Source organism: Nerophis ophidion, linkage group LG17 (genome assembly GCF_033978795.1).
Source record: "Nerophis ophidion isolate RoL-2023_Sa linkage group LG17, RoL_Noph_v1.0, whole genome shotgun sequence".
Classification (NCBI taxonomy): Eukaryota; Metazoa; Chordata; class Actinopteri; order Syngnathiformes; family Syngnathidae; genus Nerophis; species Nerophis ophidion.
Window position 1 is genome coordinate 19,103,055 of NC_084627.1, and position 27,683 is coordinate 19,130,737.

Consider the following 27,683-nt stretch of genomic DNA (forward strand, 5'->3'; position numbering starts at 1 on the left):
GGTTGTCATAAATATTACTTAATTCATTAAAAAAAATGTATACATATGTAAATGTGTTCAGTTATAAACATTCACTTCTTTCCTTCATGGATCTAAACTTTACCGCTGCTGGTAGTTTTTTTCTATGTGTTAATAAGTTGTAGGTGTATTTATGTCAGTATAAAAGTGTTTTGCTTCGGTCATGAAATGATGATAATGGTGTGCCAGGGCATACATACATTTTATATTTAAAGCTTCAATCTCTGGAGTCTACATCAACTTCAGATCCATCCCTCATTTCAAAATGTTTTTGTTTTTTTAATGTTGTTTTTTTGTTTGTTTTCCGCCATTTTCTTGTCAAACAAAACTATCGGTATGTTTTTAATGGCAAACACACAAAATAATCTTCCACCAAAAATATTTTTCAAAGTGGAATATTCGATGTGAAGTAATCGGAACTTTGGATAAGTCAATAATTCCTAATAACATTGATTTTGATTCAATATTATGTTTTGAGTATCGACAGTTTGAAAGAGAAAAAAAAACAGCCTTGTTTTATTAGTCAACATTGCAACTTTTTCTGAATTACATTTGACCTTCAAGCTTTTTTATTTCACTTCTGTTTTTGTTTATTTTAATAGTATTTGTAGAATGTGCCGTGGGCCTTTAAAACATTAGCTGTGGGCTGCAAATGGCACACTTTTGACACCCCTGCTATAGATAATAAAAAATTAAATCTGATAAATCTATCAATAAAAAACAGCCTGACGACGCATGAACGTTTATCATAACTCTCTCGCCCTTTTCTGTCTCTGCCCCTCCCTCACGAATGGTGCTGCGTGTGCACAGCTTCACAATTTGTTTTGTTTTTGACCCCTTCCTAACCCTCAACATACATTGAAAATACACGCAACCCTAACTCAAAATGCCGGACATTTGAGGCATTTAAGAAACCCCGCCCGGACAGCCCCGCAAAAGAGGACATGGTCAGTCTACTTCAGGTCATTGTAGCACTAAACCAGCGAGTGTAATAAAAAATGTATACAAAGTTAAATGTGCAAAAAGCATTTCTGTGGAAGTCATTCAAAATATTTTTTACATTTCCATTCAATGCATACTTGGTCAACAGCCGTACAGGTCACACTGAGGGTGGCCGTATAAACAACTTAAACACTGTTACAAATAGGCACCACACTGTGAACCCACACCAAAAAAGTATGAAAAACAAATTTCGGGAGAACATCTGCACCGTAACACAACATAAACACAACATTACATATACCCAGAATCCCTTGCAGCACTAACTCTTCCGGGATGCTACAATATACACTCCCCGCTACCCCCTAACTTAAACCCTGACTCTGCCCAGCCCCACCCTCTTCAACCTCCTCATGCACTCCCTGTCCCAAATTCCAAGCTGCTGTTTTGAGGCATGTTGAAAAAAATAATGCACTTTGTGACTTCAATAATAAATATGGCAGTGCCATGTTGGCATTTTTTTCCATAACTTGAGTTGATTTATTTTGGAAAACCTTGTTACATTGTTTGATGCATCCAGCGGGGCATCTCAACCAAATTAGGCATAATAATGTGTTAATTCCACGCCTTTATATTTCGATATCTCTATCGGTAATTAAGAGTTTGACAATATCGGAATATCGGCTTTCGGCAAAAAAGCCATTATCAGACATCTCTAACTTACACCAACTTTATTGATCCACAAGGGAAGTTGTTCCACACATTAGCTCAATTACAAAGGATGGAAAGGACAATGCACACAAGGGCTCAAAAAGAGGGTGGAAACCAAAGTTATAGACTAAAAATGTACCATAGTAGCAATATAAAATATAACATATTAATTAAATTTTCCTGAAGTAACTCTCCTTAAGGAACCAATAAAGTACTATCTATATGTAATATTTACATATTATATACACAGTCTGTACCCTTATTTTTTAGCACTTTTTGAATCTGCACTGCAACCACATCATTTTCCTATTGTGGAATAAATAAAGTAGACATGTCCGATAATTGCTTTTTTGCCCATATCCAATATTCCGATATTGTTCAACTACCAATTCCGATATCAACCGATACCGATACATACAGTCGGTAGGTTAATGATGTACACACCATCACTTTTTCTCTTGTAGACATAGTACCAAATGAGATATGTTTTGATTGCTGAAGCGGGTTTATTGAATATTAAATGCGCCGGAAAATAGGCCGTTTTGTACACTGTTGATGGGGGTCAATGCACAGTAGTGTGCAAGTGTGTTTCTGTATAGTACCTCTAGCTCTATCCATGTGGTGACATAAATTACGGTATTTTAAAGGGGGGAGGTCGGATGTGTAGGACATCACTGAAAGCCTAGGTGAGAAATGCACGGCCCGCCACTAAGTACTTGATAGTTTTGGTTTAGGTTGAAATGTTAGCCTAATATCATTTATCACTTAGCTCCACGTAACAGAGAAAGCACGAGCATGGCTGTCAATTTTTTATTTTGTTTTAAGAGAGAAACTGTCTTTATATTGTTTATGTTGATAGAGTAATACAGGTGTGTTAGATATAGTTCACTGCGATGAGGTGGCGACTTGTCCAGGGTGTACACCGCCTTCCGCCGGAATGCAGCTGAGATAGGCTCCAGCGGACCCAAAAGGAACAAGCAGTAGAAAATGGATGGATGGATGGATGGATGGATATACCGTATTTCCTTGAATTGCCGCAGGGCATATAGTATGCACCTGTTTTGAATTACTGCCGGGTCAAACTCGCTTCGCAAAATAATTAGTGCATGCTTAGTATTACCATCGAGTCCAACTCGTGACACTTCCCCTGTCATCATTTTCAAAATGGAGGAGGCTGATTTCAATACCGATAATTTGAAATAGCATAAAGGGAAGAAGATTAAGAGCTATTCAGTAGGATTTAAGGTCCAAGCTTACATCACACTCCATTTTTTACTGCATGCCTTTGGTAAGTGCCGGAGTGAGAAGAGGTTTTAAAATAATTAGCGCATGCTTACTTTTACCGCATGCCTTTGGTAAGCGCAGGAGTGAGAAGAGGTTTTAAATTAATTAGCGCCCCTGTGGCAATTGAAGGAAATACAGGTATGTTAGAAATAGTTCACTGCGATGAGATGGCGACTTGTCCAGGCTGTACGCCGCCTTCCGCCCGAATCCAGCTGAGATAGGCTCCAGGGACCCCAAAAGGAACAAGCGGTAGAAAATGGATGGATGGATGGATAGATATAGTTCAAACATTGTCTGTATATATTTTCTATAACATTGTAAAATAGCATTTAGCTGCTAGTTTACTTGGAAGATAAAACATGTCTTTTTAGAGTGAAATTAGTCTTTTGTTATTAAAAAACAAAAAGGTTCATGTAGGCATTTGTGACATTTTCATGTAATCATCTTATCCTAGCACCACAAGACAGTATCTGACATGTCTGATGTCATGTCTTGGAGCTATTTCTATATCACAGAGGATCAGATTTTAATCTCAACACTTTCCCACTTCAATCGGTACCGACGGCATGCAGGGTGGAGCCCGGGAAGGGGGCAAAGGAGGACACAACATGAAGAATTTCTGATGTACGTCTGCCAAAAAAAGACCAGATCACATCTCTCACACATAAGAAATTGCAAGAAGTCAATAAAAAGCCAATGCATGCTTAAAGTCGAGCTGGATGACGGATACAAATCAATTCAAATACTTCAAAGATGCCTTTATATCAGGGGTCTCAGACATGCGGCCCGTGGACCAACTGTGGTCTCGAGACGTTAATTTGCGGCCCCCACCTTAATATCAAAGTTTAATGTTAGTGCGGCCCGCAAGTTTAATATGAATGGCGCTTGACACTGTTGTGTTATTTGGTTCCAAAATGGCTCTTTCAACGTTCTGAGTTGCCTACCCCTGCGTTAGTGGAAAAGCGGCAAATGAGTGAAAGCGACAGGGACGTTGCCATGGAGACGAGGGTTTTCTTACGTGCCTGGCTGCAGTCACACCGCGACACCTGTCCGTCAGTAATAACAGTACCCGATAAACTGGACCAATTCAAACCGTTATTTTTTTTATTTAATATTGTTTAATTTGCATTGCCTTACACGATGAACACTACATATACTTCTATATGACGCCGGATATCACTCCGGGAGCCTTCACTTTTTTGCGTTCGCTATCTCGCTATTATCTGCTGACCGCCGTGTTGCTGTAGGGAGGAAAAGCAAAACGACACACATCGCGGAAATAACTTTATTCTCCGTGTGTCGGCTACATACAAATATATTCCACATCCCCAAACATGTCTTTCTCAAAGCCTGCAGTGAAGAGAAAGGTTAATGATGAGCAAAGACAATTCCAGGAAAAGTGTGAGATGCAATATTTCTTTGTTGAGCACAGGTACACCCGACGTGTCTTATTTGCACAGAGAAAGTTGCGGTGCACGAAGAATACAATTTAAAACGTCAGTATACAACTAGACATGCTGAGGAGTATGCAACATTTTTTTAAAGAAATCTTTTCTTGCAGCCCAGCCTCACCCAGACTCTGCATCCAGTGGCCCCCAGGTGAATGGAGTTTGAGACCAGCTGCTTTATATGAAAGATGATATGGAAAAATCAACTGAACAAATTCATAATCAAACTGTCCACATGCATTTATTATTTAACTGTGTATTGACAAGAAATTAACATGCATTTAACACTGTAGTGCGTGGGCATCAAACTCTGGCCCGCGGGCCAAATTTGGCCCGCCGTGTAATTTCATTTGGCCCTTGAGGCAATTTCAAATTAACATAAGAACCGGCCCCGCGGTGCCTCTGTAACACCGCGTTCACTACTAATACTCATACTTACTAACTCTCCCGATTTTCCCGGGAGACTCCCGAAGTTCAGTGCCCCTCCCGAAAATCTCCCGGGGTAACCAATCTCGCGAATTTCTCACGATTTCCACCGGACAACAATATGGGGGGCATGCTTTAAAGGGACTGCCTTTAGCGTCCTATACAACCTGTCGTCACGTCCGCTTTCCCTCCATACAAACAGCGTGTCGGCCCAGTCACAAAGCATATGCGGATGAGGGTGACCGTATAAACAACTTTCACACTGTTACAAATATGCGCCACACTGTGAACCCACACCAAACAAGAAGGACAAACTCATTTCGGGGGAACATCCGCACCGTAACACAACATAAACACAACAGAACAAATACCCAGAATCCCTTGCTGCACTAACTCTTCCGGGACACTACAATATACACCCACCTGCTACCACCAAACCCTGCCCACCTCATTATTGTTTTTTTTTTTTTTCAAATCCATTAGCCTGTGGAAAAAGCTAATGTTGATATTTACCCCAGAAGGCTGTAAATAGAAAAGAGGCATTCATTTTTTTATTTAAATTGTATTTAAATTGATGTTTTTCATTTGTTTTTTGAAAGTTGATTTTGAACTATTAAGTTATATGAGTGTTGCTTGTTCCATATTCAGTGTTAAAGCAAATCAGTGTAGCAAACTGAGCAATAATTAACATTTTATTCATGCACTTTCTCTTGCTACTTCAAGGCTTGCATGTTTGATTCATTCATTATTGTTGTTTTATTTTCAAATTTATTATTAGCCTGTGGAATAACTTTATTTTGATATTTAGTTCAGAAGGCTGCAAATAGATAAGAGGCATTAAATTTGTATTTCCATTTTATTAGATATGCCATTGATTTTTTTTTTAATTATCATTTGAAACTCCATTTTACATGTCACTATAAAGGTATATAAGCCTTGCTTGTTTAATATTCAATGCAAAACTTGTTTGGGTCCCTATTAAAAGGTAAATTTGTTCAACCTTGGCCCGCGGCTTTGTTCAGTTTTAAATTTTAGCCCACTCTGTTTTTGAGTTCGACACCCCTGCTATAGTGGATGAAGTGCATGGTGGGCATATTTAAACAACACCATTAGTGATTCCCAGAGCCCAAAAAAGTCTGCGGGCTATAGAGCGGTTTCCGTTCGGGCTCCAGTACTCTGGAATGCCCTCCCGATAACAGTTCGAAATGCTACCTCAGTAGAAGAATTTAAGTCTCACTTTAAAACTCATTTGTATACTCTAGCCTTTAAAAAGACCCCCTTTTTAGACCAGTTGATCTGCCGTTTCTTTTCTTTTTCTCCTCTGTCCCACTCTCCCTTGTGGAGGGGGTCCGGTCCGGTGGCCATGGATGAAGTACTGCCTGTCCAGAGTCGGGACCCAGGATGGACCGCTCGCCTGTGTATCGACTGGGGACATCTCTGCCCTGCTGATCCGCCTCCGCTTGGGATGGTTTCCTGTTTGCTCCACTATGGACGGGATTCTCGCTACTGTGTTGGATCAACTTTGGACTGTACTCTCACGGTTGTGTTGGATCCACTATGGATTGAATTTTCACAGTATCATGTTACACCCGCTCGACATCCATTGCTTTCGGTCCCCTAGGGGGGGTTGCCCACATATGCGGTCTTCTCCAAGGTTTCTCATAGTCATCATTGTCACTGTCACCGACATCCCACTAGGGTGAGTTTTTCCTTGTGGGCTCTACCGAAGATGTTGTTGTGGTTTGTGTTGTGGTTTGTGCAGCCCTTTGAGACACTAGTGATTTAGGCCTATATAAATAAACATTGATTGATGACCATTAGGCAACATTGACCATATTTGACATTTGAGCCATGGGCTCCCTCAACAAACTATTATCCAAAGACATAGAGTAGGAAATGTGATACAAATCATCCAAATTTACACTCCTGAGCGCGCTCTGAGGTCCGAGAGCCAGCTCCAGCTCGTGGTGCCCAAGACCAGACTTAAAACCAGGGGAGACAGGGCCTTCTCTGTGGTTGGCCAAAAACTCTGGAACTCGGCCCCTCCATGTTAGAACTGCTCCCACTGTGGAGTGTTTTAAGTCTTGTCTTAAGACCCACTTTTATTCTTTGGCTTTTAACACTGCGTGAGTTGTGTGGTCTTCTGTGTTTTCTGTGTTTTTTTTATTTTTATTTCTATGTATTGTTTTGGTTTTACCCTTTAAAATCATTTTAACCATATTTATTTTGATATTGTTTTTATATTGTTTTTATTTTTTATTCAGTCATTACTGGAGCTCAGGATAATATTTGAATATTGTTTTTAATATTGTTATGCAGCACTTTGGAAACATTTATGTTGTTTAAATGTGCTATACAAGTAAAGTAGATTGGATTGAATGTAATGTTATTTTATTAGAGCAAAAATGCATCTTGTTGAAAAAGATTTTTATTTTTTTATTTTATGAACCTTTATTTATAATACGCAACATTTATATACAATCGAGAAATAAAAATAATCAAAACAAGTACAGAAACAGAAGCCAGGGTGTTGTTAATTGATCCATCCATCTATTCCCTTTTGTGGGGGGCGCTATCTCAGCTACAATTGGGTGGAAGGCGGGCACACCCTGGACAAGTCACCATTCATGACAGGTTGTAAATTCAATAAAAAAACTAAAATAGAATTATACATACATATATATATATATGTATGTATGTGTATATGTGTATATATATGTGTATATGTATATATATGTATGTATATATATATATATATGTATATATGTGTCTGTATATGTATATATATATATATATATATATGTGTGTATATGTATATATGCATATATATATGTATATATGTGTATATGTATATATATTATTTTTAAAGGCACAAAAACACTTATTAACACTTAATCAATAGTATAATGAGGTTGGAAAGATAAAAATCCTTTTAAAAATTGTATTTTGCATTCTGTCATTTAAAGCGAAATGTCAATGAGTGTGACGTCATCAGGATGCGACAACTCTAGTTCACTTTGGAAACCGTAACACTTTGTATCTAAAAGTCTCCATTCTCTATATGGAGGTAACCCAATTTGATATTAATTGGTTAAAAGCAATACAAAATAGGTAAAAAGTAAGAAAGCTAAAAATATCTATTTTTACTACCTATGCTGTGAGAAAGAGGGCTCCATGCTGCGTTGAAATACCTCAGAAATCTGTAAACGAAGGGAATAACGTCAAACGCGAACAACCTCTTTTGGATAGACTGCACGCATTATTGATGTCATTGCATTTAAAGTACAATATAAAGACATGTATGTCGTAGCTATAGTCTCACCGAAGCGGCCAAAGATGACGAATTGTAAGATGTCCGAGTGCATGCGAATGCAACAGCAATTCATCCAATTCAGACAACTGAACACAAAAAAACGTTACATTATTATTAAAAAACAAACACACAACCAAACTTATTCCAGTGTTCGTTTAACTGGTGTTGTATATCTAATTTTTATTGTTGCGATTATAATGTTAACCCTTACCTGTGGAGCCCGGACTAACCGCTAGGGGTGCTGTCATCCGCCAACTTTAAAATAAGGGTTCGTCGAAGAAGAGCGGCCCTGAGGCATGGCGGCTGTCAGTTTGTAATGAGCCAGCGAAACCACAACAAAGTCCTGCAATTCCAACTAATCGCATTTACACCACAATTGTGGACACTCTGCCGTCAAAATGCAGATTACGTTGAAAACTCTGCAACAGCAGACGTTCAAAATCGACATTGACGAAGAGGAGACGGTAAGATTGGGCCATGGAGGGAATGGGAGTTATCTTTGAAGCCTTTCACTGTTTACAATGTATCTGTTTTGGCTGCTTTCAATCTTAAAGGCCTACTGAAACCAACTACTACCTACCACGCAGTCTGATAGTTTATATATCAATGATAAAATATTAACATTGCAACACATTTAGTTTACTAAATTGCAATTTTAAATTTCCCGAGAAGTGTCGTGGTGAAAACGTCGCGGTATGATGACGCGTGCGTTTGACGTCACCGGTTGTAGCGGACATTATTTTCCAGCCCGATTGAAGCTATAAGTAGTCTGCTTTAATCGCATAATTAAACAGTATTCTGGACACTGTGTTGCTAAATCTTTTGCAATTTGTTCAATTAATAATGGAGAAGTCAAAGCAGAAAGATGGAGGTGGGAAGCTTTTAGCCTTTAGCCACAACAACACAGCCGGTGTTTCCTTGTTTGAAATTCCCGAAGATTAAGCTTTACTATGGATCAGAGCGGTCAAGCGAACATGGATCCCGACTACATGTCAACCGGCAATTTTCGGTGAGAAAATTGTGGTAATAAGTCGCCTCTTACCGGAGACATCAGCGGAGCTTCCGTCCTGCTGCAGCTGCCGTGACTTCCCTCTGAGACTCTGGCGTCAACACACCCGTGGCCACACCTCTCTGACTTTCAGGTACTATTTAATCTCACTAAAACACTAGCAACACAATAGGGAGATAAGGGATTTTCCAGAATTATCCTAGTAAATGTGTCTAATAACATCTGAATCGCTACCACTGCAATCGCCTTTTTTTTCTAGTCCTTCACTGTAAATTTCCTTATCCGCAAATCTTTAATCCTCGCTCAAATTAATGGGGAAATTGTCGCTTTCTCGGTCCGAATAGCTCCAGCTGCTGCTGGCTATGATTGTAAACAATGTGAGGATGTGAGGAGCCCTACAACCCGTGACGTCACGCGCACATCGTCTGCTACTTCCGGTACAGGCAAGGCTTTTTTATTAGCGACCAAAAGTTGCGAACTTTATCGTCGATATTCTCTACTAAATCCTTTCAGCAAAAATATGGCAATATTGCGAAATGATCAAGTATGACACATAGAATGGACCTGCTATCCCCGTTTTAACTAAGAAAATTTCATTTCAGTAGGCCTTTAACATTTTTCTATACCAGGGGTCGGCAACCTTTACCACTCAAAGAGCCATTTTGACCCGTTCCACAAAGTAAAGAAAAACATGGGAGCCACATATGAAATAATACTGCATACAGAGTTTTTTTTGCTTTGTGCTATGTATAAACCAGGAAACCAGGGGACTCAGACACGAGGCCCGCACCTTAATATGAAAATGTAATGTTAGTGTGGCCCGCGAGTTTTATATGAATGCCGCTTGACCGCGTCACACCTGCCAACCCTCCCAATTTTCCCGGGAGGCTCTCGAATTTCAGAGTAATTATTCTCTCGAATGTACTCTGGTGTTCACCCAATTAACAATAATAAAGGCGTACAATGATGGCACTACCGTTAGCGCCCTCTACAGCTTGTACAAATAGCTTGCCAGCCCAAAGAATTGTTTGACGAGCCTATTGCAGACACACGTTATAGACTGCAAGGCATCCTTATTCAACAGCAATACAGGTTACACTGAGGGTGGCCGTTTAAACAACTTTAGCACTCTTACTAATATGCGCCACACTGTGAACCCACACCAAACAAGAATGACAAACACATTTCAGGAAAAACATCCGCACTATAACACAACATAAACACGACAGAACAAATACCGTATTTTTCGGATTATAAGTCGCAGTTTTTTTCATAGTTTGGTCAGGGGTGCGACTTATGCTCAGGAGCGACTTCTGTGTGAAATTATTAACATATCAAAATTATTAAAATATCAAATAATATTATTTAGCTCATTCACTTAAGAGACTAGACCAGTGGTTCTTAACCTTGTTGGAGGTACCGAACCCCAACAAGTGAAGTGAAGCGAATTATATTTATATAGCGCTTTTCTCAAGTGACTCAAAGCGCTTTACATAGTGAAACCCAATATCTAAGTTACATTTTTAAACCAGTGTGGGTGGCACTGGGAGCAGGTGGGTAAAGTGTCTTGCCCAAGGACACAACGGCAGTGACTAGGATGGTGGAAGCGGGAATCGAACCTGCAACCCTCAAGTTGCTGGGACAGCCGCTCTACCAACCGAGCTATACCAACCGAGCTATACCCACAGTTTCATATGCGCTTTCACCGAACCCTTTAGTGAAAAATAAAATGTTTTCTTTTTTTCAAATTCAAGACAAAGTTATGTTTTTGGTAACATTTTAGTATGGGGAACATATTCTAAGTAACAAAGACTTAATTTAGAGTTATTTGGACACTAGGGGAACATATTTTAAGTAACAAAGACTTAATTTAGAGCTATTTGGTTAGGGTTAGGGTCGGGGTTAGAGTTATTTGGTTAGGGTTAGGGTTATAATAAGGCCATGCTGAATAAGGCATTAATAAGTAATTAATAATGACTAGTTAGGAGCCAATATGTTACTAATTTGCATGTTAATAAGCAAGTAATTAATGGTGAATATGTCCCCCATACTAAAGTGTTACCATGTTTTTTTTTACCGGTGCACAAAATGAACCGTGAATGAACATCACCTTGTTCAAACAACGAAACTAAGACAGTGCGTAAACTCACAACAAATTACACGCCTGCAAATCAGTCAGCTGTTGCCGTATCCATAATACGCCGATAGGGAGAAGTTTGTATTTCCACGATGAGTCGGGTGTGTTTTGACCTCCGCCTAACCCCTGAGGCCGACTCACCAAACCCCTAGGGTTCGATCGAACCCAGGTTAAGAACCACTGGATTAGAGGTAAAAGATTTCATGGGATTTATGGATTAGGAGTGACAGATTGTTTGGTAAACGTATAGCATGTTCTATACTTTATAGTTATTTGAATGACTTTTACCATAATATGTTACGTTAACATACCAGGCACCTTCTCAGTTGGTTATTTATGCGTCATATAACGTACACTTATTCAGCCTGTTATTCATTATTCGTTATTTATTTTAATCTGCCTTTGAAATGTCTATTCTTGGTGTTGGGTTTTATCAAATAAATTTCCCCCAAAAATGCGACTTATACTCCAGTGCGACTTATATGTTTTTTTTCCTTCTTTATTATGCATTTTCGGCAGGTGTGACTTATACTCCGGAGCGACTTATACTCCAAAATATACGGTACCCAGAATACCCAGCTACCACCAACCCAACCCCTCCCCCGGCCTTACCCCTCCGTGCGTCGGTTGAGGTGGGAGGGGTTGGGTTGGTGGTAGCTGGGTATTCTGGGTATTTGTTTTGTCGTGTTTATGTTGTGTTATAGTGCGGATGGATGTTCTCCTGAAATGTGTTTGTCATTCTTGTTTGGCGTGGGTTCACAGTGTGGCGCATATTAGTAAGAGTGTTAAAGTTTATATCACAACCCTCAGTGTGACCTGTATGGCTGTTGAACAAGTGTGCCTTGCAGTAGCGTATGCGTTCAGATAGACGTCGCATCCAAAATGTGACCGGCCAGCCGGCACGCAGATTGCATGGTGAAAATCCTGGCGCGATGACATGTAGAAAAGGTGTTAGAGGCGTTGTCATCACGGCACGCCCTCAAAGTTGATGTCTGGGTGAAAATCTAAAAGTGTTTACCCGGGAGATTTATGTTAGAAACATTAAAATTTGGAAATCTACCTGAGTCCGGGCGATCGGCAAGTATGCGGCTGAGCCACATCAGAGTGGTCGAAAAGCTGCATGCGGCTCCGGAGCTGCAAGTTGCTGACCCGTGTTCTATACAAAAATATGCAAGTTCTGTTTAAAAAGTCATGGGAATCTATATTAATGTGGAGTTGCTATGGTTGACTAGACTGAAAAGTGATCAGTATTTAGCCATAGCCCACTACTTCCTAATATTATGTCACCCCATATTAAAATTATTATTGTTTACCTATGAATCAGTCACAAATCCTGCAAAAAAGGCCCACAAATAGCTAAATAGAAATATGCTATTTGGATGACTGGTTCAAGGTTTTTTTCATGACTCTTCAACTTTCATTTTATGACTTTTAAGTACACTTTGGACCGCAGTTCATGCAACACCATTATTTTGCAATATGTTTACAGTGGTTGGGGTTTATATTTAGTTGTTTTTTTCTATACTCAGATGAAAACAAAATGACAGTGTTCAATGTGGTTGTTTTATTGCAGTGGTTCTCAAATGGGGGTACACGTACCCCTGGGGGTACATGAAGGTATGCCAAGGGGTACGTGAGATTATTTAAAAATAGCAACAATTCAAAAATCCTTTATAAATACGGTGGGGCAAAAAAGTATTTAGTCAGCCACCGATTGTGCAAGTTCTCCCACTTAAAATGATGACAGAGGTCTGTAATTTTCATCATAGGTACACTTCAACTGTGAGACACAGAATGTGAAAAAAAATCCAGGAATTCACATTGTAGGAATTTTAAATAATTTATTTGTAAATTATGGTGGAAAATAAGCATTTGGTCAACCATTCAAATCTCTCACTGATGGAAGGAGGTTTTGGCTCAAAATCTCACGATACATTCATTTTTCATTAACACGGACGGATCAATCGTCCTGTCCCCTTAGCAGAAAAACAGCCCCAAAGCATGATGTTTCCACCCCCATGCTTCACAGTAGGTGTGGTGTTCTTGGGATGCAACTCAGTATTCTTCTTCCTCCAAGCACGACGAGTTGAGTTTATACCAAAAAGTTCTATTTTGGTTTCATCTGACCACATGACGTTCTCCCAATCCTCTGCTGTATCATCCATGTATCCATTTTGGTAGAAACTCAACTCGTCGTGTTTGGAGGAAGAAGAATACTGAGTTGCATCCTAAGAACACCATACCTACTATGAAGCATGGGGGTGGAAACATCATGCTTTGGGGCTGTTTTTCTCCTAAGGGGACAGGACGATTGATCCGTGTTAAGGAAAGAATGAGTGGGGCCATGTGTCGTGAGATTTTGAGCCAAAACCTTCTTCCATCAGTGAGCGCTTTGAATGGTTGACCAAATACTTATTTTCCACCATAATTTACAAATAAATTCTTTAGCCAAAACCTTTTTCCATCAGTGAGCGCTTTGAATGGTTGACCAAATACTTATTTTCTACCATAATTTACAAATAAATTCTTTAAAATTCCTACAATGTGAATTCCTGGATTTTTTCCCCCACATTCTGTCTCACAGTTGAAGTGTACCTATGATGAAAACTACAGACCTCTGTCATCATTTTAAGTGGGAGAACTTGCACAATCGGTGGCTGACTAAATACTTTTTTGCCCCACTGTATATTTATTGAATAGTACTTCAACAAAATATGAATGTAAGTTCATTAACTGTGAAAAGAAATGCAACAATGCAATATTCAGTGTTGACAGTTAGATTTTTTTGTGGATCTATGCCATGAATATTGATGTTAAAGATTTCTTTTTTTGAAGAAATGTTTAGAATTAAGTTCATGAATTCAGGTGGATGGATCTCTATTACAATCCCCAAAGAGGGCACTTTAAGTTGATGATTACTTCTATGTGTAGAAATCTTTATTTATAATTGAATCACTGGGGATAGGTTGATAAATGTGAGTGTGAAAGTTGTCTGTCTATCTGTGTTGGCCCTGCCATGAGGTGGCGACTTGTCCAGGGTGTACCCCGCCTTCCGCCTGATTGTAGCTGAGATAGGCGCCAGCGCCCCCGCCACCCCAAAAGGGAATAAGCGGTAGAAAATGGATGGATGGATGAATCACTTGTTTATTTTTCAACAAATTTTAGGTATTTTTATATCTTTTTTTCCAAATAGTTAAAGAAAGACCACTACAAATGAGCAATATTTTGCACTTTTATACAATTTAATAAATCAGAAACTGATGACATAGTGCTGTATTTTACTTCTTTATCTCTTTTTTTTCAACCAAAAATGCTTTGCTCTAATTAGGGGTTACTTGAATTAAAAAAATGTTCATAGGGGATACATCACTGAAAAAAGGTTGAGAACCACTGCTTTTTTTGTGATGGTAAATTTTTTGTAATGTGTTACAAATGATAAGCTAACTTTACTGTCCTGATTTCCATTTCAGGTGACAACATTAAAAAAGCGAATTGAACAAGAGAAGGGATTGGACGATTTTCCTGTTGCCGGGCAAAAACTAATTTATGCTGGTATTTATTTCATGAACTATTTTACCTTACTTCATATGTAATCATTTTTTTCAAGCAGGGGTGCCCAAACCTTTTCCCCTGAGCCATCCTGGAACCAGAAACAATCAATCAATCAATGTTTATTTATATAGCCCTAAATCACAAGTATCTCAAAGGACTGCACAAGCCACGACGACATCCTCGGTACAGAGCCCACTTAAGGGCAAGGAAAAACTCAACCCAGTGGGATGTCAATGAAAAGTATTTTTATGTCGCATGCTTTTTTTGTCAAAACTTTTTAAAAGGAAAAAGACAAAATATGCAATATTTTCGCCTCATAAAAGTTTTGAAAAAAAATTGCTATATTAGTTTTACTTTCAATGTTTGAAATCATTGGATCAACTTCAGGTCTGTCCGTCAATTATAAGTTCTTCAAATAAAATACAAGTTTTAAAATGAAAACTGCCAACATGGCAGTTTTTTTGTTATTAGTGTCAATATTGCAACATGTTTTCGTCACATTACACCTGCTTGCTCTTTTATTCCACTTTTCTGGGGGTGGGGGGCTATACTTTTAAAATGTGTTGTTAAAAAAATTATGCCCGCATTTTGGCCACCCCTGACAGCGTGTTTTTGTTTATTTATTCTTTGTTTATACTTACTCTTTGTTTATCTATACTTTACTATTTATATGGGCAGCACGGTGGCACAAGGGGGTAGTGTGTATGCCTCACAATAAGAAGATCCTTGGTTGAATTCTGGGCACTGGGTTTTTCTGTGTGGAGTTTGATATTTAAGAATCAATTGCATGTTCTCCCCGTGACTGCGTGGGTTCCCTACGGGTAGTCCAGCTTCCTCCCACCTCCAAAGACAAGCACCTGGGGATAGGTTGATTGGCAACACTAAATGGTCCCTAGTGTGTGAATGTGAGCGTGAATGTTGTCTGTCTATCTGTGTTGGCCCTGCGATGAGGTGGCGACTTGTCCAGGGTGTACCCCGCCTTCCGCCCAAATTCAGCTGGGATAGGCTCCGGCGACCCCGAGCAGGACAAGCGGTAGAAAACGGATGAATGGACTTTACTCTATTTTACAATATTGGTTTACTTGATTATAATATCGATCTAATTTGATACATTAGCCTTTATTGTAGTATTCATGGGAAAATCATGATCAATTATCTTTGATTTTGTCCCCAGGTAAAATCCTCAGCAATGACTCCGCCCTCAAAGAATACAAAATTGATGAGAAGAACTTTGTTGTTGTCATGGTGACAAAGGTTTGTTGCTTTTCGTTTTTTAGTAAGAAAGGTCTGCGGAGAGACACTTTGTGATCTTTTTGTTTGTCGACAGAAAAACATTTTGCTCCTGAAACAATCATTAAACTTGTTTTATGTGTTGGTACAACTTATTTTACAGCACCTCAAATTCAAACTGCACTTAAATGTATTTTCATTTAATATAAGATACAACATTTGAGTTTTCAAAACACCACAATCTGGGTCACCATTTGTTTGCCCAAGCACAGGTGAGAAGCACTGATGCATACACGTAATTCAAGAATACAAATAGTAATTTACCATTTAAAAATGTTGTGTAGTAAATGTTAACTGTATTTCGATACTTTTTTAAGTAACAAAAAATCTTACGTTACTTTAAACATGTTTCTTGTTGCAAGTTTGTCGTTAAATAAAATTGTGAACATCCTCGACAACTTGTGTTTTAGTAGTAAGGAAACAAAAGCTCTTATTTTAGCTGCTGATGTATGCAGTAACATATTATGTCATTTTCCATTTTATTACTTTTGTCAAAATTATTATGGATAAGTGGTAGAAAATGAATTATTAATCAACTTGTTCATTTACTGTAATATCTGCTTACTTTCTCTTTTAAAATGTTCTGTCTACACTTCTGTTAAAATGTAATAATCACTTAGTCTTGTGTTGTTTGATACTTTACATTAGTTTTTGATGATACCACAAATTTAGGTATCAATCCGAAACCAAGTAGTACCAGGATCATACATTGGTCATACTCAAAGTCCTCATGTGTCCAGAGTTTATAAACATAACATAAATTAAAAAAATAAAACGTAAAAAAGATTTTTTGACGCTAAAAAATATCGATGTAATAGATTATAGGAGCCACTATATACGCTCCCGTTCTTGGTATCATTACAGTTGATGTTAGGTGTAAATCCGACTTTGCCGTTTGTTTACATTTTGACGCCGGTGAGCTACGGTGTGTAGTGAAGCATGTTTAGCTATTCCTCATCCTGCAGGTATGATACTTGTAAGAAACTTACTTTGTCGCCATGGAGGTAAGGATTAGTGATTAAGAAGTAGCTAAAACACTGCCAACTGGGGGTGGATTTTAGCCGCTAGCTGGCTAGCCATGTCTCTTCCTGAGGCTGTTTCAGTGTTATAATTTCACCTTTATTGTTAGTTTTTAAGCCAAAATGCGTCCGTTCTCCCTTTTCTGTCTACACACTGTGTCTGCTTGTAAGTACTCAGTGATTGTGCGCTGTCGAACATGCTCCTTTCCTCATAAATCAGCAATGACGCGATATGACGATGACAGGGGGCAGGGCGTGGGGGACCAGTACCCTTTAGAGACGGTGTAGTACCGAATATGATTCATTAGTATCGCGGTACTATACCAGTATAGGTATACCGTACAACCTTAGGAGGAAGTATGAAGAAAGGCAATATTATTTTATAAATATGTCCGCAATGCGTACATGTTTGGATTTCAAACTTCCGGTACTTATTGGGATTCATAATAAACAAAAACAGGAACCATCGGGTAAGAATCGTTGGTTTTGCATATAAGGTCCCCTTTAATAAAACATTAGCATGGTCTCACAACATAGACTAATGCAACTTTATCAGAACCCTAATGACCCGAACTCATTCAATTGCAACCAATCTATACGCATTATTTACCAGCATTCGTACAAATAAAAGCCTGCTATAAAAACAGCCGTTACTTCAAATAAATGCCTGTTACTCTCTGCACTTGAGTAAACAATCCACCCACTAATGTAATTAAGGATTATTGCTGATCAGTTCCCCCTGTCCAAAGGCAAAACCCAGTAACTCAATTTTGGTCAAAACTGAGCTGATAATAATTTTGGAGTTCCTAGGTGATATGTTTTACATTAGTGTATGCGATATTGTAATTTGTTCCGTAAGTAAGCTGTTACGCACATGGCAGGACCTAGCAACTACCACATAACCGCGTAGATACAACAGAAAAACCTAGTATCTCAAGGGACCAATCGGAGCTTCTTCGTCAGTCGCCTTATTGTCTTTAATGGGACATTTGCACGAATGGGGGCCGACGGTCAACCTGATTATGTGATATTATGGCACGAGGGGATATTTGGAAGATTGGCCCAGGACGTTTCAAGCGCCTTCATTAGATGTATTGTTCTTGATTCTTCCCCTTGCATACTCTTTTGGGCAGATAACTGTGGAGGTCAAAATAAAAACTGGACGCTGTACACGGCTCTTGCCCAATGTGCAAACGCAGAATGGGGCCCACCCGAGATTGTGATAAAATATCTGGAGAAAGGGCACACGTTCATGAGAGCAGATTCAATCCATGGCTCAATCGGCAAGAAAATGAAAGCTCAAGAAAACATCTATATGTTTGATGACTTTGTAAATCTTTGTAAGACAGCATCGAGATAGATTGGTTTTCCTTTGTTTTCTCAAAATCAGCTAGAAGTGAGTTACTAGGTTTTGCTTTTGGACAGGCGAGTTGGGACCAGTTGCGTTTACTAATGCTGTTTTATTTTTGTGTCCTAATGATGGACGTGTAGCCTAAAAAGGGCCCAGCTGCCACTAAGCCGTCCTCCTCATTCAGCACCGAGGCACCTGTGACGACGACGCCCACATCACAGGCGCCCACAGAGCGTGTTCCGGCTGATGGCCAACCAGATGCAAGGCGACCTGCCGCTGCCTTCCCCACGCCTCTTTCTGTCGGGTAATAGCGTGATAATAGTCTGATTTTGATCTGTGACATGGACGATCATCTCCTTTCTCGTGCAGAAGCTTGGATGCTTCCATGAACTTAATTGAGGAAGCAGGTTCAAATCTCGGTAAGGCCACAGTGCTCTTAATTTTTACTTTTGCTCTGTCAAAAATGTACCTGATTGCCGAGGTGTGCTCGTAGTGACAGGCACATCGTACGACGCCATGGTGACCGAGATGATGCTCATGGGCTACGAGAGGGAGCAGGTAGTGGCGGCTCTGAGAGCGAGCTTTAACAACCCAGACCGGGCTGTGGAGTACCTGCTCTCGGTAAAAACCTACACTTCTCTGACAGTAAAGGCAGAAATGTTGTGCTTGATGTCAATTTACTGCATTGTGTTCAGTATCCAACAAAAGTTAGCACACCCCTTATGTTTCAGCAACCATTTTTAATAAGTGGTGTCCCGATGCAATCTTTCACTTTAGGTAAAATATCAATATTCCAGCTTTGAGTATTGGCCGATATCAGCATTAATCATAGCACATGCAACGTAGAAATACTTTTGACTTTATGTCAAAAGATACAGTCGCGATCAAAAGTTTGCATACACTTGTAAAGAACATAATGTCATGGCTGTCTTGAGTTTCCAATAATTTTTACGACTATTTTTTTTTGTGATAGAGTGATTGGAGCACATACTTGTTGGTCACAATTCATGAAGTTTGGTTCTTTTATGAATTTATTATGGGTCTACTGAAAATGTGACCAAATCTGCTGGGTCAAAAGTATACATACAGCAATGTTAATATTTGGTTACATGTCCTTTGTCAAGTTTCACTGCAATAAGGCGCTTTTTGTAGCCATCCACAAGGTTCTGGTTGAATTTTTGACCACTCCTCTTGACAAAATTGGTGCGGTTCAGCCAAATTTTTTGGGTTTCTGAAATTGACTTGTTTCTTCAGCATTGTCCACACATTTAAGTCAGGACTTTGGGAAGGCCATTCTAAAACCTTAATTCTAGCCTGATTTAGCCATTCCTTTACCACTTTTGACGTGTGTTTAAGGTCATTGCCTTGTTGGAACACCCAACTGCGCCCAAGACCCAACCTCCGGGGTGATGATTTTAGGCAATCCTCCTTTTTCATTGTCCCATTTACTCTCTGTAAAGCACCAGTTCCATTGTCAGCAAAAGAGACCCAGAGCCTAACGTCATGCATGGTGGTGGTAGTAGTATGCTCTGGGCCATGAACAAGTCCATGTCAAAAAAACAACAAATTTAGCTGAACCGCACCAATTTTGTCAAGAGGAGTGGTCAAAAGTTCAACCAGAACCTTGTGGATGGCTACAAAAAGCGCCTTATTGCAGTGAAACTTGCCAAGGAACATGTAACCAAATATTAACATTGCTGTATGTATACTTTTGACCCTGCAGATTTGGTCACATTTTCAGTAGACCCATAATAAATTCATAAAAGAACCAAACTTTATGATACTGAGCTAGCAAAACTAGTAAAATGGTGTAGAAATGCTAAAACATTTAAAAACACACAAAAGAAGGTAATGGCAGCACTGTGCTGACTGAATGAGCACTGAAGAGTGATCCGCCCTCCCACAATGGATGTGCTGCCGGACACATAATGGGTGGATGAAACATTTGTTCGTGCACCATGTTTGTATTAGTTCAGTGATTCGTAAATCGGACGTTCCTACAATAAGAGGTTCGTAAAAGGAGGTTTCACTGTACTGCATAATATTAATCTTTCATCCTCTGAATTTAAACATTTTCACTCTGTACCATTAGGAAATCCCAAGCAGAGACCAGGTCCAAGCCAGAGGCTCTGACGCTGCGTTTTCTTCACTGACTGGCGCTCTAAGTGGACCTACAGGGGATATAAGCGACCCGGTCAACTCTGACGCTTCAGAAGGTGCAGGTGAGAGGACTTTTGACTCTGCAGGAGCATCTGTCTTCATGGAGCATTTTGGATTTTGTCACGCTCTCAGGCAATCCGCTCAGCTTCCTAAGGAATCAGCCCCAGTTCTTTATGATGCGACAGTTGATCCAGCAGAACGCTGCACTGCTTCCCGCTCTGCTGCAGGAAATTGGCAGGGAAAACCCAGAGCTTCTGCAGGTAAACGATACATTAAACCTCCTTACCAACCAGCACTGTACAATGGAACTAAATTGAAGTCAAATACAATCAATCGGGCTTCACGGTGGCAAAGGGGTTAGTGCGTCTGCCTCACAATACGAAGGTCCTGCAGTCCTGGGTTTAAATCCAGGCTCGGGATCTTTCTGTGTGGAGTTTGCATGTTCTCCCCGTGAATGCGTGGGTTCCCTCCGGGTACTCCGGCTTCCTCCTACTTCCAAAGACATGCACCTGGGGATAGGTTGATTGGCAACACTAAAATTGGCCCTAGTGTGTGAATGTGAGTGTGAATGTTGTCTGTCTATCTGTGTTGGCCCTGCGATGAGGTGGCGATGTGTCCAGGGTGTACCCCGCCTTCCGCCCGATTGTAGCTGAGATAGGCGCCAGCGCCCCCCGCGACCCCAAAAGGGAATAAGCGGTAGGAAATGGATGGATGGATGGATACAATCAGTTACGGGGTTTGTCCCATGTAAAGCAATCAGGGACTCTGTCAATTTCAAAAAGTCAAATTTAAGACTTAGGTGTGATTAAAAATTACTAATTACACACCCATACTGACAAAAATGCAGCTCTGCAGGTGTTTGTGACATTTTGGCATATTTTGACATATACCTTTTTCGGATTGTTGACTTTTTTTTTTTTTTTTTTTCCATTCACTTTTTCCACAATGTTTTCAAAGCTGCTCTCTACAATAGCTCCAAATCCTGGTCCTGACCCGCAATAACGTTATTATATTTTTAAGACCTTTCACCATCCTATTTAAGACTTTCTGAAGGATTTTGAATTTTTAATACATTTTAAGGCTTTAAATTCAAATGATTGTATTTATGAATTTCTAAGACCCTGCAGGTACATAAGTAATGGACAAAGAAATGAGGTCCTATGATCAAACTACAGTGAAACCTCAATTTATGAGGTTTCTTGAACTGGTTTCTTTAATAAAGTTTGTACAGTGAATCAAATTTCTCCATAAAAAATGTAAATTTGAATAATGGGTTCCGGCCTAGACAAATGTCCATATTTTAGTGAATGTTTTATACACTTTGAACACACTATGGCGTGATATACTGTACTATGTATCAAACATTCATAAGGAGCTGATGGATCAACACTCTATTTCATAACAAGCCAAAACAACGACGACAAGCTTAACTGTCCTTTATGCGTTGCTCTGCCAACATGTGCACACACACAAAAGTCCCTTTGGTGCCCTCACAAATGATCAGAAATAACAACAATCCTTTACTTTAACCACCATATTGCTACAATAACACACACTTTAAAAGTAAAATCCACAATTATATTGTCGTTGACTAATAAGAAGTTGACAAGGGAAAGAAAGGAGCCGAGGGGCGGTCCGTGAGTTAAAGTTAAAGTACCAATGGTGGTCACACACACTAGGTGTGGTGAAATTTGTCCTCTGCATTTGACCCATCTCTTTGTCCACCCACTGGGAGGTGAGGGGAGCAGTGGGCAGCAGCGGTGGTTGCACCCAGGAATAATTTTTGGTGATTTAACCCCCAATTCCAACCCTTGATGCTGAGTGCCAAGCAGGAAGGTAATGGGTCCCATTTTTATAGTCTTTGGTATGACTCGGCCGGGGTTTGAACTCACAACCTACCGATCTCAGGGCGGACACTAACCACTAGGCGACTGAGTAGTGTGCGCTCTTAGAAGAGACCGCTGAATGAATGGCAGTGTTTTTTCCTCCGCTGTGATATAAGTCCGCTTTGGCGGATTTTTCCAGAAGAGTCTGGTTTCATCACAATCAAAAACTTTCTGTAGTACAAAGCCCGCTTCGTCAATCTCTTCAATACTCGCAAGCACATAATGGATGCCAGCGGAACACAAAATGAACAAAAGAAGCATTCGCACACACAGACATGGTTCGCACACATAGTTGGCCGGATCTAATAGTTAGGAAATAAAAGGTTCACAAAAAGAGGTTTTACTCTCCCTATTATAAAACCGTATTCAATGTACAAGGTAAGACTGTCTTTGACAAAAGATTTTCATAGTCGAATCTGATTAGATTTTGCCCAACGTCGACGATCAGTCCAGTTAATAGCAGACATTTTTTTGAGAGAAATGAACAGATGGCGGTTAGTGGTAGTGTATACTTACTGGTCACTAGGTGTCAGTAACGTCACATGGATGTCTCGAGTCGCGTATCGAGAGAGTATGGCCAACCCGGTTCCAGGTTATCTCCTCAATGATTTGTCCGAAGGCTTTCACGTGACTACAGGGTGCCTTGCTTTCTTTCCACCAACTTTGAGCTGATGCTATGTTAGTTTCTCAAAGTGTAAAAATGCCATGTTGTCCAGAATGGGGCTGCCTGCTTCACCCGTAAGAATTGTGGAGAGCTTTTACATCGCTTTGCCGTCAACCCGGAAAGAAAAGAATGAGAAGTGAAGGTTTGCCATCAAGGCAGCGCGGTGGAAGAGGGGTTGGTGCATCTGCCTCACAATACCAAGGTCCTGGGTTCAATTCTGCGCTCGGGATCTTTCTGTGTGGAGTTTGCATGTTCTCCCCGTGACTGCGTGGGTTCCCTCCGGGTACTCCGGCTTCCTCCCACTTCCAAAGACATGCACCTGGGGATAGGTTGATTGGCAACACTAAATGGTCCCTAGTGTGTGAATGTGAGTGTGAATGTTGTCTGTCTATCTGTGTTGGCCCTGCGATGAGGTGGCGACTTGTCCAGGTTGGACCGCGCCTTCCGCCCGAATGCAGCTGAGATAGGCTCCAGCAACCCCCCGCGACCCCATAAGGGACAAGCAGTAGTGAATGGATGGATGGATGGGTTTGCCATCAACACAGGAGAGCCACAAATTAAAGTGTCTTGTGCCAGGTAAACACACGGCACAACGTCCGTGTTTTGTTCAGGAGAGAACACACAGAAGCTAATACAAGTAATAGCACAATAAATTCATTAATTTAAGAGATAGTTTGACAAAAACAGACTATCTTTGAATCTAAGTAAAACTTAACTAAGCAGCAGTTGAAAAAGTCAAACAGTAATCCAAAAAAAGACAGACCTTGAAAGACTAAATGAAACCACATGTTGGGTGTAATGATAGAACTGGAAATCTTATATAAAAATATCCAACATAAAGTGGCAAGAAAAAGGTCAATAATGTGTAAAGCAAAATATGTTCTGGACCAAAAATCACTCCATATATTCTACTGCTCGCCAGTGTAGCCATATCTGAGTTACTGTGCAGAATTATGGGAAAATAACCACAAAAGTACCCATACTCATTACCTTGTTACAAAAAAAAAAAGATCAGATAAATTAACGTTGGCTTTTGAGAACCCTTTATTTTTTAAATCAAAATTAGAGATATCCGATAAAGGCTCTTTTGCCAATATCCGATATACACATTCGTGCAATTAACACGTTATGCCTAATTTTGTTGATGCCCTACTGGATGCATTAAACAATGTAACAAGGTTTTACAAAATAAATCAACTCAAGTTATGGAAAAAAATTCCCAACATGGCACTGCCATATTTATTATTGAAGTCACAAAGAGAAATTATTTTTTTAACATGCCTCAAAACAGCAGCTTGGAATTTGAGAGCATGAGGAGGTTGAGGTGGGCGGGGTGTATATTGCAGCGGAAGAGTTAGTGCTGCAAGGGGTTCTGGGTATTTATGTTGTGTTACGGTGCGGATCTTCTCCCGAAATGTGTTTGTCATTTGTGTTTGGTGTGGGTTCACAGTGTGGCGCATATTTGTAACAGTGTTAAAGTTGTTTATACGGCCACCCTCAGTGTGATCTGTATGGCTGTTGACCAAGTATGCCTTCCATTCACTTGTGTGTGTGAAAAGCCGTAGACATGATGTGATTGGGCCAGCACGCAAAGGCAGTGCCTTTAAGGCACGCCCCCAATATTGTTGTCTGGGTGGAAATCTTGAGAAATTCGGAAGAATGGTTGCCCTGGGAGATTTTTGGAAGGGGAACTGTAATTCGGAAGTCTCCCGGGAAAATCGGGAGGGTTGGCAAGTATGACTGGGAGACGCAACTGCTTCGTATTTCTCCCTACGTCCGTGTACCACTCTGTACAGCGGCGTTTTAAAAAGTCATAAATTTTGCTTTTTGAAACCGATACCGATAATTTACGATATTACATTTTAAAGCATTTGTTGGCCGATCGTATCGGCAGTCCGATATTATCGGATATCTCTAATCAAAAATCACTACAATTCTATGATCCGCTGCACTTTCCAACAGTTAAAATTATGTACAAAGCAAAATGAGGGTAATAAGTTTTTTTTGTGTTTTTTTTGTCGTTCTGTGTATTTTGTTATGTTGCATCATCGGAAGCGTTTTGTTTTGTTGCATCATCGGAAGCGTTAATATTGAGCCTGCTGGTCACTAAACAGTGCATGAAAGTAGCAACAGAGTGCGTCAAATACGGCTGCAAATTTATTTTGACAAAATGAGCTGGAGGATATTTATAACTATACATAGATGTATTATTTTGGTTTAATTAGTCAGGAAAACTAACGTCAGAATGACCACAAGGCATCCTTCCATGCAGAGCCGCACACGTCTTTGGTGGCAAAAATGGCGCCTCTTGTTTTAGTTTGCCATATTTTCTTTATACACTACTGTAATTGCTGTGCGCTTATATGGAGTATACTAAACTTTGTCCGCTATATAGAAACATCCTTGCAACATTATTAGCAAAAATATTTATGTGTTCATATTTATTGAATAAAATCCCAGCATGGCTTACTTAGATCAGTGGTTCTCAACCTTTTTTCAATGATATATCCCCTGTGAACATTTTTTAAATTCAAGTACCCCCTAATCAGAGCAAAGCATTTTTGGTTGGAAAAAAGAGATAGCGAAGTAAAATACAGCACTATATAATTAGTTCTTAATTTAATAAATTGTATAACAGTGCAACATATTGCTAATTTGTAGTGGTCTTTCTTGAACTATTTGGAAAAAAAGATACATGGTGTCAGAGGGGTTAGTGCGTCTGCCTCACAAAACGAAGGTCCTGCAGTCCTGGGTTCAATCCCTGGCTCGGGATCTTTCTGTGTGGAGTTTGCATGTTCTCCCCGTGAATGCGTGGGTTCCCTCCTGGTACTCCAGCTTCCTCCCACTTCCAAAAACATGCACCTGGGGATAGGTTGATTGGCAACACTAAATGGTCCCTAGTGTGTGAATGTGAGTGTGAATGTTGTCTGTCTATCTGTGTTGGCCCTGCGATGAGGTGGCGACCTTTCCAGGGTGTACCCCGCCTTCTGCCCGATTGTAGCTGAGATAGGCGCCAGCGCCCCCCGAGACCGCAAAGGGAATAAGCGGTAGAAAATGGATGGATGGATGGAAATAACTAAAAACTTGTTGAAAAATAAACAAGTGATTTAATTATAAATAAAGATTTCTACACATAGAAGTAATCATCAACTTAAAGTGCCCTCTTTGGGGATTGTAATAGAGATCTATCTGGATTCATGAACTTAATTCCAAACATTTCTTCACAAAAAAAAAAAAATCTAACATCAATATTTATGGAACATGTCCACAAAAAATCTAGCTGTCAACACTGAATATTGCATTGTTGCATTTCTTTTCACAGTTTATGAACTTACATTCATATTTTGTTGAAAGTATTATTCAATGAATATATTTATAAAGTATTTTTTAATTATTGCTATTTTTAGAATATTTTCAAAAAATCTCACGTCCCCCTTTGCATACCTTCAAGTACCCCCAGGGGTACGCGTACCCCCATTTGAGAACCACTGGCTTAGATGGTAGAGCTGTCGATGTACTTGGCTTTTGTGAGGATACTTTATGCATAAACCTTTGCAACACTCTAACCACTGTAGGAAATCAGCAACAATCAAGAGCACTTCATCCAGATGCTGAATGAACCCCTTCCAGAGCCGTCACCGACAGCCGGTGGAGGTGGGGGAACCGCCGATGCGCCGGTGGACTCTCAAAGCGGAAGTAACATGAGCTACATCCAGGTCACCCCGCAGGAAAAAGAAGCCATCGAGAGGGTGAGGACGCCGCCATCCATGACCGACTAACTTGTCTGCAAGAAGGCGTGTGTGTGGTTAACTTGCGCGTCTCATGTGTTGCAGTTAAAAGCCTTAGGATTTCCAGAGGGACTCGTTATACAAGCTTACTTTGCTTGTGAGAAGAACGAGAACTTGGCTGCCAACTTCCTTTTACAGCAGAATTTTGATGACGACTGATGGACGATTTGCAACGTAACTTTTTTGATTTACGGTATTCGCTATTAATATACAGTAAAAGAGATTTAAATAAATATCTCCCCACCAAACTTTGTTTTTAGCCACTTCTGTCCACTTTCATCACTATTAAATCCAGCAACAGTTTTAAGTACCGGTATACAGAAATGTTTTTACTTTAAAATCATTATTATATACACGCATAATGCTTTGTTTTTTTTATGCTTTTTTATGTATGTTTGCGTTAAAACTGCACTGATAATGTTTTTCTACAATTATACATCCCTTACTAGCATGTGAACCAAAATGATTATTATGTATGTGGCTGACACAGATGTTGGCTTCCCATTCAAACCTGAATAAATAAAATGTGTTTTGCTTTGTAATTGTATTTTACCGTTAAGTTTTATTCTCACTGCTCTTTTGTTTGAATGGCAGTTTGAACTGCTTAACTGCCACCTGCTGGTATGATGCAACCTGTTGAATGTCTTGTCAAATGCACTAATTTATTTCGAGTCTACAGTGCTGTGGC

At 39.9% G+C, this 27,683-nt stretch overlaps 1 protein-coding gene across 3 annotated transcripts; it reads left to right on the plus strand.

Moving 5' to 3' along the window:
* The first annotated feature begins 8,395 nt into the window (after window positions 1-8,395).
* On the plus strand, window positions 8,396-27,537 carry rad23b (RAD23 homolog B, nucleotide excision repair protein). Of its 3 annotated transcripts, none has more exons than XM_061876456.1 (10): window positions 8,396-8,603; window positions 14,756-14,837; window positions 16,012-16,091; window positions 18,638-18,801; window positions 18,867-18,916; window positions 18,991-19,118; window positions 20,590-20,719; window positions 20,790-20,917; window positions 26,783-26,956; window positions 27,041-27,537. In XM_061876456.1, the coding sequence occupies exons 1-10, from the start codon at window positions 8,538-8,540 to the stop codon at window positions 27,152-27,154; spliced, it is 1,116 nt and encodes a 371-aa protein (XP_061732440.1). In that variant the 5' UTR covers window positions 8,396-8,537; the 3' UTR covers window positions 27,155-27,537. The 3 variants fall into 3 exon arrangements, with proteins under 3 accessions (XP_061732440.1, XP_061732441.1, XP_061732442.1); XM_061876457.1 differs by having other exon boundaries at window positions 20,590-20,713; XM_061876458.1 differs by lacking the exon at window positions 14,756-14,837 and having other exon boundaries at window positions 8,467-8,603.
* Window positions 27,538-27,683: the final 146 nt, after the last annotated feature.